Source organism: Apium graveolens, chromosome 2 (assembly GCF_009905375.1).
Source record: "Apium graveolens cultivar Ventura chromosome 2, ASM990537v1, whole genome shotgun sequence".
In the NCBI taxonomy this organism is placed as follows: domain Eukaryota; kingdom Viridiplantae; phylum Streptophyta; class Magnoliopsida; order Apiales; family Apiaceae; genus Apium; species Apium graveolens.
In genome coordinates, this window is record NC_133648.1 from 238,882,630 (window position 1) to 238,894,970 (window position 12,341).

Consider the following 12,341-nt stretch of genomic DNA (forward strand, 5'->3'; position numbering starts at 1 on the left):
TCACGTGATTTGCAAGTTATTGCGTGAATCCGTGAGGTTTACCCAATGCACACCCAAATGATAGCTGCTGCGGGTTTTTTACTATAAAAAAAATGCCAGTGTAATACTCTTGTATTCAAACGAATTTCACCGATGAAACTATCTTATATAATCAAATCAATAATGTCACTTCAAACAAAATTTGATAACACATATTTTACATTTAGCGTTACTCTAATATTTTACATTTAAAGGGTAAGGGGGTTGCATTTTATTAATGTTGTAAACTTACATAAACAAGCCCAAACAAACAAGAAACGAACATACAGAAACAGGCCCAAACAAGAAACGAACATAGAAACTAAATTAACGGCAGGTGTACATAAAAAAGTAGTAGTGATAAATACGATAGACTTTTAAGGATAGGTGTCAAGTGCACCTCCACGGCCTTATTTCGAGGATTACTCCAACTCAATAGTTGCGTGTAAATATTTATATATATATACACCATACCATACATATTTCATTACCTTGATTCAATACATATTACAGTTGAAGCTGCCAAGTATACACAAAAAAGAGATGTGGTTGTTTGGAAGAGGCAAAGGAGCTTCAGGCTTCTCATACTCATCTACTGCTGAGGAAGTTACTCATGAAGTTGATGCCTCTGGCCTCACTGCCATCGTTACCGGTACTTCCTTATGCTCTCTCTTTCGTTTACGGTTTAATCTCGATAATTTTATTCATTTAGAGTTAAACACACCGTAGCCGGTTGGGATCAAAAGATATATAAATTTATTAAGGTTATTTATTTATAATCTCTAATTATCAAGGGAAATGTTTACACTAATTTATTTTACCAAGATAATTAAATTTTTAGTGTTTTGAATAATGCACCAATTTAAAATTTGGAAGTGAGTTGATGAAGATTGAAGGGTGGCATGTCCCTTATCATCTGGTCTTTTGATGAAGCTCAATGTGATTGCAGGAGCATCTAGTGGTATTGGAACTGAAACTGCCCGTGTTCTTGCATTGCGTGGAGCTCATGTTGTGATGGGTGTTAGGAATATGGCTGCCGGGAAATATGTCAAGGAAGCAATTGTTAAAGAAATTCCCACTGCCAAAATTGATGCATTAGAGCTGGATCTTAGCTCTCTGGCTTCTGTCAGAAAATTTGCATCAGACTACAATCGATCGGGTCGTCCATTGAATCTTCTAATGTAAGCAGGAAAGAGTGATAACTGTCGTAATTTTGTCCATTGTGATGATTATTATTATACCTGGTGCTTTCCTTTCGAATAGTTATAGACGACTTCTAGTTTGTTTACATGTTTGTTTAATTCGTTGACCGTTATTTTTTGTTAGTAATAATGCAGGAATAATGGCAATTCCGTTCAAGCTGTCCACAGACAATATAGAACTTCAGTTTGCAACCAATCACTTAGGTACAATGCAATCCTTTGAAACAATGTAAGGAATTCTAAAATGTAGCTCACGTGAGAACCTTATGACTCTCCACAGCACATATCTCATGATGTCATGATTTTCGCAAATTTCCTAACAACGAGTGTTTAAAAAAAAACCTGGATGAAATCCAACTTCATCTTTCCAATCGTTTTGTAGGTTCTTCACTAGAAACAAGTATTCCCAGAGCTCATAAACCAAGTTTTCTAAATCTTACATGTGTTTTCCAAAGCTGTTGTAACCTATCTTAATTCAAGCACAGACTATATTACCGTGCATTCTTATATTTGTTAAAATAATTTTGCTTCGTTTACTTCGGGGAGGGGGGTTGTCCTGAGACCTTGCGCACTTCTCTTTTAGAGTTCGGATGCAAATATTATAGGTAATACAAGTGCTTTTGGTAAGCTTTGTTGGGTCCACATTGTGCAGAAGAATATTGTAATTGATGTGCTTATAAGTAGAAGAATCTGCTTCTAGTCTTCTATTGACTATTCTATAAGCGTTTATCCTGCTTGCAGGCCATTTTCTTCTGACAAACCTGTTGCTGGACAACATGAAGAAAACAGCTAGTAAAACTAAGAGGGAGGGAAGGATAGTTAATGTTTCATCTGAGGCTCATCGATATGCATACCGCGAAGGCATCCGTTTTGATAATATCAATGACCAAAAGGGGTAAAATTGATTACAAATCTATAGAAGAATTGTCACTCTGATACAATTCATTTAAATCTGTTTCAGTTTGTATTGACCTATATTTGAAACCAGTGGTTATAAACTTATAATCTGTAAAACTTTTAAACTTTACATGCTATACTGTTTTAGTTGGTGCACAACAAATGTCATACCATGTTTAAATGAAAAAAGAATCAATTACAAGAAATAAGCCTCTTAAACGGTTCTCTAGTCTGTTTCATATGCTTTCAGTATTAATGAGAGTTGTTTTTCCCCTTATAAGTCATGGCAATATTGCACGTGCCAGTTTTCTCAGACTTCAAAACAAGCTGGATAAATATACAATACTGGTTTTTTTTTTTGAAGATCCATTTCAAAAATCTTAATACCCCACACACGGATGCCTCTATTGAGGCTTGAACCATTGTAAAGAGGTGTGGGAGTATCCACTAGGCTAAGCCTTGTAGATTAAATTGGATATATTTGGGAAGATCTACTTGCAAACTTTGCCTAGTTATAGGAAAAAGTGACATAATAATATTGATGTATTTATCCAAAATAACACGATATTTGACTTTCCTCTCGTACTCGCTTGTGCAGATATAGCAGTTTTGGTGCATATGGCCAATCAAAGCTTGCTAATGTGTTGCATGCAAAGGAACTTACAAGGCGCTTAAAGGTATATGCACTGGTACACACATTGTTCATGTAATCCTGGGAAAGTTACAGCCTTTTCAAAGAAACTAAGCGAAAGAAATTATGTGCAACTTTCAATACTTCACAAAGAAAATTTTCTTTCATAAGGGCTGGGGCATGATCTGCATTTTTATATGGAAACTTTTCTTAAAGCTGTCCTGACTCCTGACGGCATAGTGAGGATCTGACCTATATTTTCCAATCTAGATATTATTATATGGAAACAAATCATTCTTCAAAGATGGTATACCATCATATGATACTACAAATGCCAAACAAATAATTTAATTCAAGAACCCTTCAGACATATACATTCCCAGAAAAGATCTGAACCTCTGGATATAATATTTTGATTCTAGACTTCCTAACCTTATAATGTGATTTTTGTGAACAGGAAGATGGTGCAAATATAACTGCTAATTCACTGCATCCGGGGGTAATTGCTACCAATCTGTTTCGCTATCAAAACTCTGTTGCAGGTATTGCTTCTTCTCATATAAACGAATGCTTTTATCTGGCAAAAAGCTTAAAGGATGTATCAGAATTTCATGAATATTTGTATTTATAAAGATTGAAAACAGTTCTCAAAGACGTTTTTAATGTGTATAATATACTTGGTGGTCATCGTTTCCTGCCCCCCCCCCCCAATTAATGGACAGTCATTTGATACATATAGAAGTTTGCAGTTGCCTCTTGAGCAAAATTTGAGTTTATTATAAGCTTCACATTATTCCTGTTCCCCTTTATTATGGTAAAATTAACCTTTTATAATATGTCAAGTTTGGTTTATGTATAGTATTCATGCTTATGATGCAGGTATAATCGGTAATGTGGGTAAATTCTTCATGAAGAATGTTCAACAAGTAAGTCGAGCATCCATATCATGTTCACCGCTTAGCTAAACAATGGAAGTACCATAGATTATGTCCATTCTGCAGTTTATTCATTTATTGCTTGTTTATTGTAACTTTGCGGGTTTGGATATATATCATTATGCGGGCTCACCACTTTCGTGAATTTACTTGGCAGGGGGCAGCAACAACATGCTATGTAGCATTGCACCCACAGTTAAAGGAAGTGAGTGGTGAGTACTTTAAAAACAGCAATTTGAGCAAGGCAACTGCACAGGCGAACAACATTGACTTGGCAAAAAAACTTTGGGAATTCAGCATCAATTTAACCAAGTAACAATATCTCAATTCAACAAACTTGTCCAAATCATGGACGAGGGAGTAATAGGATTCTGATGTCAATATCTTAAACATTATATACTTGACAAGTATTGTATTTCATTTTTCAATTCAATATATAGCTACACACAGAAGTTTAATTGGAGTACTCGGTGTACAATCAATAAAATCCGAGTTTGAGTGTTCTATGCTAGTATGTTTTCTTAAAGCAGATCAATAGCCACCAAATAGCAGACCTGTATATGCTTCAGATGCAAAATCAAAATCCTGAATGTTCCTGTTATCCGTATATCACATTTTAAATCCTTCAATAAATAGTCCTAAAGCTACAATGACATTACACAATAATATATATATGAACCGGGAGCAATTTAATCACAGGAATTTCTTTCCCTGGCAAATCAGACCTTCACAGCTACCACATATTAGTTGAGCTCCGGAGTTGGGATGAAGATTTTAGACATTTTAACCCTGTGTAAGCTCAGATGTAGAGTTGGAAAAAATATATCTGGCAACATCTTTGAGGAAGAAGCACATCCTAGAAGATAGCTCTTTTGTCTTTGCACATTAGCCAAATAGAAAGTTGAATTCTACAAGCTTAAGTGCCTCTTTAATATGCCTGAACCACAAATTATTTGCAACAACCCAGTTTCGAATATTGACATACTCCAAACTACCAACCATATTCCTTGTTATTTACCTATTTCCGATCTCAACCTTATTCAAAATGACTTCAAGTACTCGGTTAATATGTTAACGTATCAAGTTATTATCCCCAAATAATGTTGGTTAGCAAGTTTTCACTCCATGACCAGCAGGAATCAGGTTTAATGTGGTCTTCCGGTGAAGAACAAAGTTTCAGAACTAGTGAAAATTTGGAACTCGCTTTATCCTTCGAACTGCTGGGACACATAAGCAATCAACACTCACTAACCTTCTTGCAACTCTCCTTAAGCCGGCCTTCAAATTGATTTGCAAGAACAAATGGCTGAGATCCTAATGGCATCCCTCGATAAAAATTGGGACTAGGATCATGAGAAGTGGTGGCATTAGTGTAGGGACTACGAAGGGGCTTCGGTAACTCTTGCCAGTTAACTACATGATTAATGTTATGAAATGGAATCGCACCACTGGTCCCCGTGAGAGGGGTAGAAGAACCTGAAGCAGTACGAGGGCTAGATATTGGAGAGGGTGACATCCTTCCATTCAACTGTTGCGGAGATCTTGGTTGTAAAAGAGGGCTTCCAATTGGAGAGACTGGGCATGATATGTTCCTCGGAATTTGGATATCACTGAAGCAACAAGAATGCAATCAGACAAAAAGACTCAATAAAAGCAGCTATTTTTAGTCTTTACAACATCTACAGTAAAGGGTTTATTCTTTTTAATTTAAATCTCTTGAATATGGTATAAGGTCATGAAAAGCCTTCTATGTAATAATGAAGGGAGACCTGAAATTGAAACCAGATTTTGACACCCTAGAGGAATGTACAGCGAGCCTCTCTGAATCCAAGACCGGGTTGTTCCTTGCATGAGCTTTACCCTGGGAAAGAAAGAGGGGGTATGTTAGAGCTTGTAATTTAAGGGAAATGTTGAGAGAGCATACCTGCTACCTAATGTCAACATAATAATTTTCAAAGACCACACAACTCAATAAGTTGCATCTAACACCTTCTAAAAGTTAAAAGCATAAAAGTGGTGACTCTGGCGGTACAAAGAATTTATTTTGTGGATCAGCAAGCTTTTATGATATATGAACTACGGAACCACAAATGCTATACAAACAATATTTGGTCCTTGGATGACAAGTTACTGGTAATGGGAAAGGATTTAACAACTCTAAGTATCATGACATTGTTCAAACTTCCTTTACAAGCATGGAAGTTACAGTTCGGTTGACCAACATCGATTCAAATATTAGTGCCGACTTAGGTAAAGAAAATGCAACCTTCATTACCACATAATTTACTCCTTTTGTAATGCCAGTTGGAGGAGCAGAAGGCTCATGACCTACAATTGCCTTCTCCAAAGTTGCGGCGTTTTTAACAAAACGGTGCTCTAAAAGCTGAGCAGCAGTTGGACGATGAATTGGATTCCGCTGCAAACACAGCCGCACGAAGTCCTTTCCATCATCTGAAAGGTGGTCTGGAATTGCAGGGAGTTCTTTACTGTTTCCAATTTTGAACATAGCAGCAACCTTAACCAGAAGATGACATTTACCCGACAGTGAGGAATATCCGATACAGGTCATTGTAAAAAGAAAATAATTGCTAAATTCATTATTATGTTCAAACAGTGTCATTCACATAAACGAGCAATAGTTCAACTCAAGGGACCTTTGATCAAGTCTGTTCATCTTAATTTTTTCTTATATGTTTGGAGTTTAGACAAATAAGTCTATTCATAAAAATATATCTCACACAGCTACTTAGTATAACTAACCCCTTCATACTGGCTCCAAGGTGGCTTTGTTGTAGCCATTTCCAGAACTGTGCAGCCAAGGCTCCAAATGTCAACAGCTAGGTGGCTACCATTTGCATTCTTTATGACCTGGGCAATTGGAGGAAGGATCTATAAATGTGTCTAAAGTAAAAAAGATATCAGCAAGACTATATCGTGGGTAAAGAAAAAGTTTTCACCTCAGGTGCCATCCAGTATGGGCTTCCTTTGAGAGAGAGTGGACATGCTTGCCCTGTTATCTGCAATTTAAGAAATAATAGGAAGCATGAGAAGAAAGCTAATGATTATGTGCAATGTGAAGAATGCGTCAAAGATTTGTTCCCCCCTCGTGTGTAAACAAAATTATTATCATGCAGGATTACCCACAAACTCACAAAATTACATTCTAAAAAGTTAGGGCGAGGTTTGACAATTTAGAGATTTACAAAGAATGATATCTTCCTGCTATCAATTGTTGAACATCAAAAAGTTCCCAGCAAATCCAATGTCTATCAAAGAATTTACACCAATAGGCCCAGTACGGTAAATGGATCAGGAGATTATGGGACATAATACTTAAAAAGTACATGATCTGCTCTTAAACTTATATCTATGTGACTTTGCTTACATGCTTTGCCATCCCAAAATCTGCCAGCTTGACACGTCCATTTGGGTCAACTAGGATATTTGCTCCTTTAATATCTCTGTTGATGACATTAAAAAAATGTGATGGCGATTCATTAAACTACTTAAAACCACAAACTCAGGAAGACAGTTTATGAAAATAACTATATAAAAAAATATAAACAGAAGACTTCATAAATTGAATAAGATGTTCACCTGTGCACAGTATTTTTAGCATGTAAATATGCAAGCCCGGACAAAATTTGTTGGGTATAACTTCGGATTGCTGATTCACCAAATTGTCCATATTCTTGCAGAAGCTTATAAATGGAACCGCCAGACACATATTCCAAATATATATAAAGTTTATCATCTACCTGCTTAAACATCACAAGTCAGTATAAGACTACTAAAACGGAAGTATAAGTGATTTTTTATCGTATATGTACAAAATTACCCGGACAAAATCAACTATAAAGTAGCCTGTCACATGATTTTAGTTAAAGTTTGACCCGTAGGCTGTAGTAAGAGATAGCACTTTTGTCAATTGGACAAAAGTAAAAACTAGAAGAGAAAAACTCATACAACATACTGTGATACTCATCTATAAACAGAACATATATAAGAATACACCATACAAAGGCTTCAGTTTTACTTTAAAAAGAAAATAATTACATAAAGAAAAAAGAATATAGTGTCAATGCAATTATCAGATATGAAATATGCGACACCAAACTTACAGTTTCAGATCCATAGTACTGCACTATATTTGGATGCCTTAGACGGCTCAGTAAAATGATTTCCTGTAAGAAGAATAGAAATAAGAAGTCCATTTCAAAAGCACAGGAAATATGAGCGTATAATGGATGATTCTAATATACAACAGAATTGATCCAAGCAGAATTATGACGTCCACATATACACGACCATTTTACATACCTGTCCCAACTGTTTTGCACTTTCTTTTGATTTTGTGTCCTCTGAAAATAACGTAACCTCCTTCATAGCACACATTTCTCCACTTTCACTAATCCAATATAGTAGGACAGAGAGTGCAAAAACACCAAAAGAAGTCATTACATAGAATTACTAAAATTAAAAACATACATGTATTCACGCAATCGCAGTAATTATGTAGACGTGAGAGAACATATTTTACAATGAATTAAGGAAATTAATAGATGTGTCTATGCATTTTCAGCAATTATGTTTATGTGAGAGCCCATCTGATAATGAAATAGAGGACCAACAGATGTTTATCGCTCAAATAATGACGGTCTAAACCCAAACAACACATAAGAATAAACTAATTATAAATTAGACCTCAACGAAGCCAAACAAAGAAGTTGAAATACGTTAATCTTATACCTGTTGAAACCAGCGTAAACATGTCCAAATGAACCTCTACCCAATAACTTCCCCTTTTTCCAGCGTGAACCGGGACTTGTCAGACTTTCTGGTCTTCCTGGACTTCGTGGTATCGAGGGAGATGTTGCAGCTGAATTTGAATGAGAAAATGGTGAACTATTGGAAATTGTTAAAGGGGGAAGAGGCAACCGATGGCATTTCTTTTTTCCCTCATCAGACCTGCCATTATTTGGTTCAGCGGTCATCCCTCCTGCTCTTGGATGAAGTGGTGTGACAGCACCACTATGAATTCTGGAACCAGGACCGGGGCTGGTCAGTTTGGGACTTGGAAGAGGAGAATACTCTGGGCTACCCCTACTAGGCTGCCAAAATAATTGCCCTACCATATCACCGCCCATTGAGTTGTGGCCGGAATTCTGACCAGAACCAGGGCTAGAGCACTGACCAGATCCAAGTAAAGAAAGATCCGGATAGGGTTTACCAGCCCAAAAGGCAGAATTAACAACTCGGTCCGTTCCAAATGATCTCATTGGACTTCTAGAAGGACTTGATATTGAGCTATTTGGGGCACTGCACAGGGCACCGTTATATGAGCCCTGTAAATTAGGTACATGACTGCCCATGGGTCTCCAGTTAGGAGATTGATTATTTAAGGAAAGATTAGCTGGCTTCAGCAGCTCTTTTGAATTAGTTCTCGTTATTGGTATATGATCTTTAACCGCCAAGCTTCAGTAAAAAATGAGAGAGATGAGTTGGAGAAACAAATATATAAGAAATTTGATAAGGATTTTAAATTGACAAAATTCTGAAAGTAAACATATCATACTGACCATGCATAATTAACATAATAGCTACTCTGAGAGTAAAAAACAAGCCACACATAAACATAATATTACATAAATACATTTTGTAAATGTTAATATATCATGAAGAGGATTTAAATGGCAATCAAAGACTTATAATTTTCAATGTAATATCTAACCTGGAAGGGCTGCCTGATGCTGTTCCATTTCCAAGATCACAATCAGATGCCAGAGGACTACGCTGGCTAGAGTCACCAGGATCGTCAGTATCAACTGAGCAATCACTAGAAACAGAAGCAGTCATCAGATCTCCATCAAACTCTGAATGATCTAGCGTGTTTTGAATGCACCCAGGTCTAGGGAGGGGAAGAAACAGCAATGGTTTGGCCCCCTTCCCCTGTCTCGGTTTGGCCAAACCAGATTCTGTACGAGTTACACCTGCAGGATGCTGACATGGAAGGGGAAGTGGTTGTGCCTGAGGTCTTTCAGCAAAACTTTGACATCTTCCTACATGTTTGGAAGGTGAGGATGACCTAGAAACTGGTCGAGACAGAAACTGGTTTTTTGAAACTGCATTGCCGTAATGTTTTTGACTGCTAGATTTTCCTTCAGAAGGGAACCTAAGTTTACGCTGCAATGTGTCGATAAAACTCTCTTTGCTCGATTTCTTTTTGGTTTCTTTTGTTGATGACTTTCCCCACCATGAACGCATATTTCTGACTGAAAACTATACAAAATCAGAATGCAACTCTCTAGGAGTAAAATTAGAGCATCCGTATTATACAATGTAACATTACCTGAACATGAATCTAATGACAAATCACCATTCTGCCATTGGATTCAGATATAGTTCAATTTTCTACGCAGAAATGATTTTCTCCGAACTGGTCACAGCTGCAATCATAGTACTGTCCAGAATTAGTTGGCCCGTCTGTTTTACAAATGCTCAAGGCCTCCAAATTAATTGCGTTCACTTTCAACTACAACTTATTTTAACTTCTAAGACACTAGTTCTGTCTGCATCAGTAGCTCTTCTATTAGTGATTGTTATATAGGATGACCATGGTCCTAGTTGTGATGTAAGTTTGCATAGAATTAAAGTTGACCTAGTTTGCACTTTAATGAAGTTTACAAATTGTCCATAACATTGATTTTGATATGACCATATCAACTAAATTCACATCAGATTTGAATTCAGAAGTTTGCACTGTAATATATTTAATTTAAAGAGGTGTTTTTCTGGAATAATCAGTGGCAGATTTTTTTCTAAAATTTACCATTATGCACTATCATATACATAATTTTCTGCATGCAAATATATACAGGTCACCAGAATAAAATAATAAATACATATATAAATTCCCATGCCAAGTAATTCTTAAATGGTCTAAAGAAAGTTTACGAGGCATAAAAGATTAAATGTCTTACGGGAACAGTTACTATTCTAAAGAATTGCTGTATCAAGGACACGTAACTCCCCAGACAGGATGGTTGCCGTGCAAACATTGCATCGTAAAGAAGATAATACGAAATTTTTAACTAATTTAGACAAACAAAAAATATTCTGCATACATGCTGATGATGCTATGAGCTCTACTAATACTCAAGACCTTTAAATTAATTGTATTCACTTCCAACTCCAATTTGATTTTAACATGTGTGTTCTGTCTACATCAGTAGCTCTTTTATTCGTGACTGCTAAATTGGACGTTCTGTGATCCTCATCACACTTTTCCGATGGTTAAGTAGTAAGTACTAAGTAGTCTCGGAAACTAGTTCAACAGATCCTTTACCACTGATTCACACTCACAATTCTCATCCTCTTCACTATCCTCCAATTTAACAAAAGGTAAAACAAACATTCTCAACAAAAAATATAAAACTTTGGAATTGAAGACAACAAACTTATTTTTCATCCCCAACTAATAATCATTCTCTCAGTTTCTATATATTGTTTCCTCGAAGAATAACAATCACAAAATTAATCACATTACTTGTCTCCAATAACTAACTCCTCCACAAATAATACACCTACCAAATCTTTTCGATTACGCTTCTATAACATCTTATCAGCTCAATTAGTTGATCAAAATCACACATATTTACGGTATACCAAATTCTCACCTCCTATAAAATCTACATCAAATTAAATCAAAGATTCAAGTAATTAAAACTCAAATCACTACAAATATATATTTCGAGCTTAACAATCAGCATTTAAACAGATCTACACATATAATGAACTTAAAAGATGCAATTAACTTCAATTAAGTAATTAACTAAAGCATAATATGCAATAATTCAACTAAAAGCAACAAAAATAAATTAAATTAAACCTCAAACAGTAAGGGATCCTCAATTGTGAGTAGCGTTGAAATGAAGCTACTTAAAAGCAGAAGCTCGAAGCTGAGTTCTAGAAAGTTCTAGAAGCTCACACTCTTCGAAACAACTCCGGATGTGTGGCTTCTACGAGATCACCGGAAATAATGGAAAACGGAGAATTATATATATTTGTGTGTATATCGAGAGAGAGAGAGAGATGAGGGAGAGTGTTTTATTGCAGACAATTGGACTTGTCTGACTTATAAAGTCCACCAAATTATTTAATTCATACAGTAAAACTTCGTTTTAACAGTCTTTGATAAATTTATTTCTATAATTTAAATTACGTAATATTATTAATTTCCTATATACTTGATGATGTAATTGATACAGTAACACATCGTTTTAACAGTTTTGATAAATTTATTTCTATATTTTAAATGTCGTAATATTAATTTTGTATAGTGTTGGATCTACCCAAAAAGACGTAGAAAAATAATAATGTAACTCTTATTAATAGGCCCAACAAGCCCACATTGTAAATAAAATGTCACTTGGGACTATTTATAAATATAAGGGTTCAACCCCATTTGAAGGGGTTGACTAATTGATTAAGGAAAGGTTCCTCCTAAAAAGATTAGTCTTAGGTATTAAGCAATATACAATATACAAAGGTTTATCATTTGGCGCTAGAAGGAGGGGCTTTTTTCTAAGAATCCAACCAAGAAATGATTGAAGAAGAGATTGATCCAGAAACCGCTGGACCAAGTCAGGTGAAGGAGCA

The 12,341-nt window shown here is 35.9% G+C and overlaps 2 protein-coding genes across 4 annotated transcripts; one reads left to right on the plus strand and one right to left on the minus strand.

The window, feature by feature from the left end:
• Positions 1–410: 410 nt before the first annotated feature.
• On the plus strand, positions 411–4,146 carry LOC141708218 (short-chain dehydrogenase TIC 32, chloroplastic-like). The gene is made up of 8 exons (XM_074511726.1): positions 411–670; positions 968–1,199; positions 1,345–1,424; positions 1,962–2,115; positions 2,716–2,794; positions 3,206–3,290; positions 3,628–3,674; positions 3,841–4,146. The coding sequence occupies exons 1-8, from the start codon at positions 562–564 to the stop codon at positions 3,997–3,999; spliced, it is 945 nt and encodes a 314-aa protein (XP_074367827.1). The 5' UTR covers positions 411–561; the 3' UTR covers positions 4,000–4,146.
• Positions 4,147–4,218: 72 nt separating this feature from the next.
• On the minus strand, positions 4,219–11,795 carry LOC141708217 (mitogen-activated protein kinase kinase kinase YODA-like). 3 transcript variants are annotated; one of them, XM_074511725.1, is made up of 13 exons: positions 11,572–11,795; positions 10,033–10,129; positions 9,415–9,955; positions 8,433–9,158; positions 8,004–8,091; positions 7,805–7,867; positions 7,281–7,441; positions 7,069–7,144; positions 6,641–6,700; positions 6,444–6,551; positions 5,959–6,198; positions 5,453–5,544; positions 4,219–5,293 (listed from the first exon to the last, which is right to left on the minus strand). In XM_074511725.1, the coding sequence occupies exons 3-13, from the start codon at positions 9,945–9,947 to the stop codon at positions 4,921–4,923; spliced, it is 2,520 nt and encodes an 839-aa protein (XP_074367826.1). In that variant the 5' UTR covers positions 9,948–9,955; positions 10,033–10,129; positions 11,572–11,795; the 3' UTR covers positions 4,219–4,920. The 3 variants fall into 3 exon arrangements, with proteins under 3 accessions (XP_074367826.1, XP_074367824.1, XP_074367825.1); XM_074511723.1 differs by having other exon boundaries at positions 5,950–6,198; XM_074511724.1 differs by having other exon boundaries at positions 5,950–6,198; positions 10,033–10,143.
• Positions 11,796–12,341: the final 546 nt, after the last annotated feature.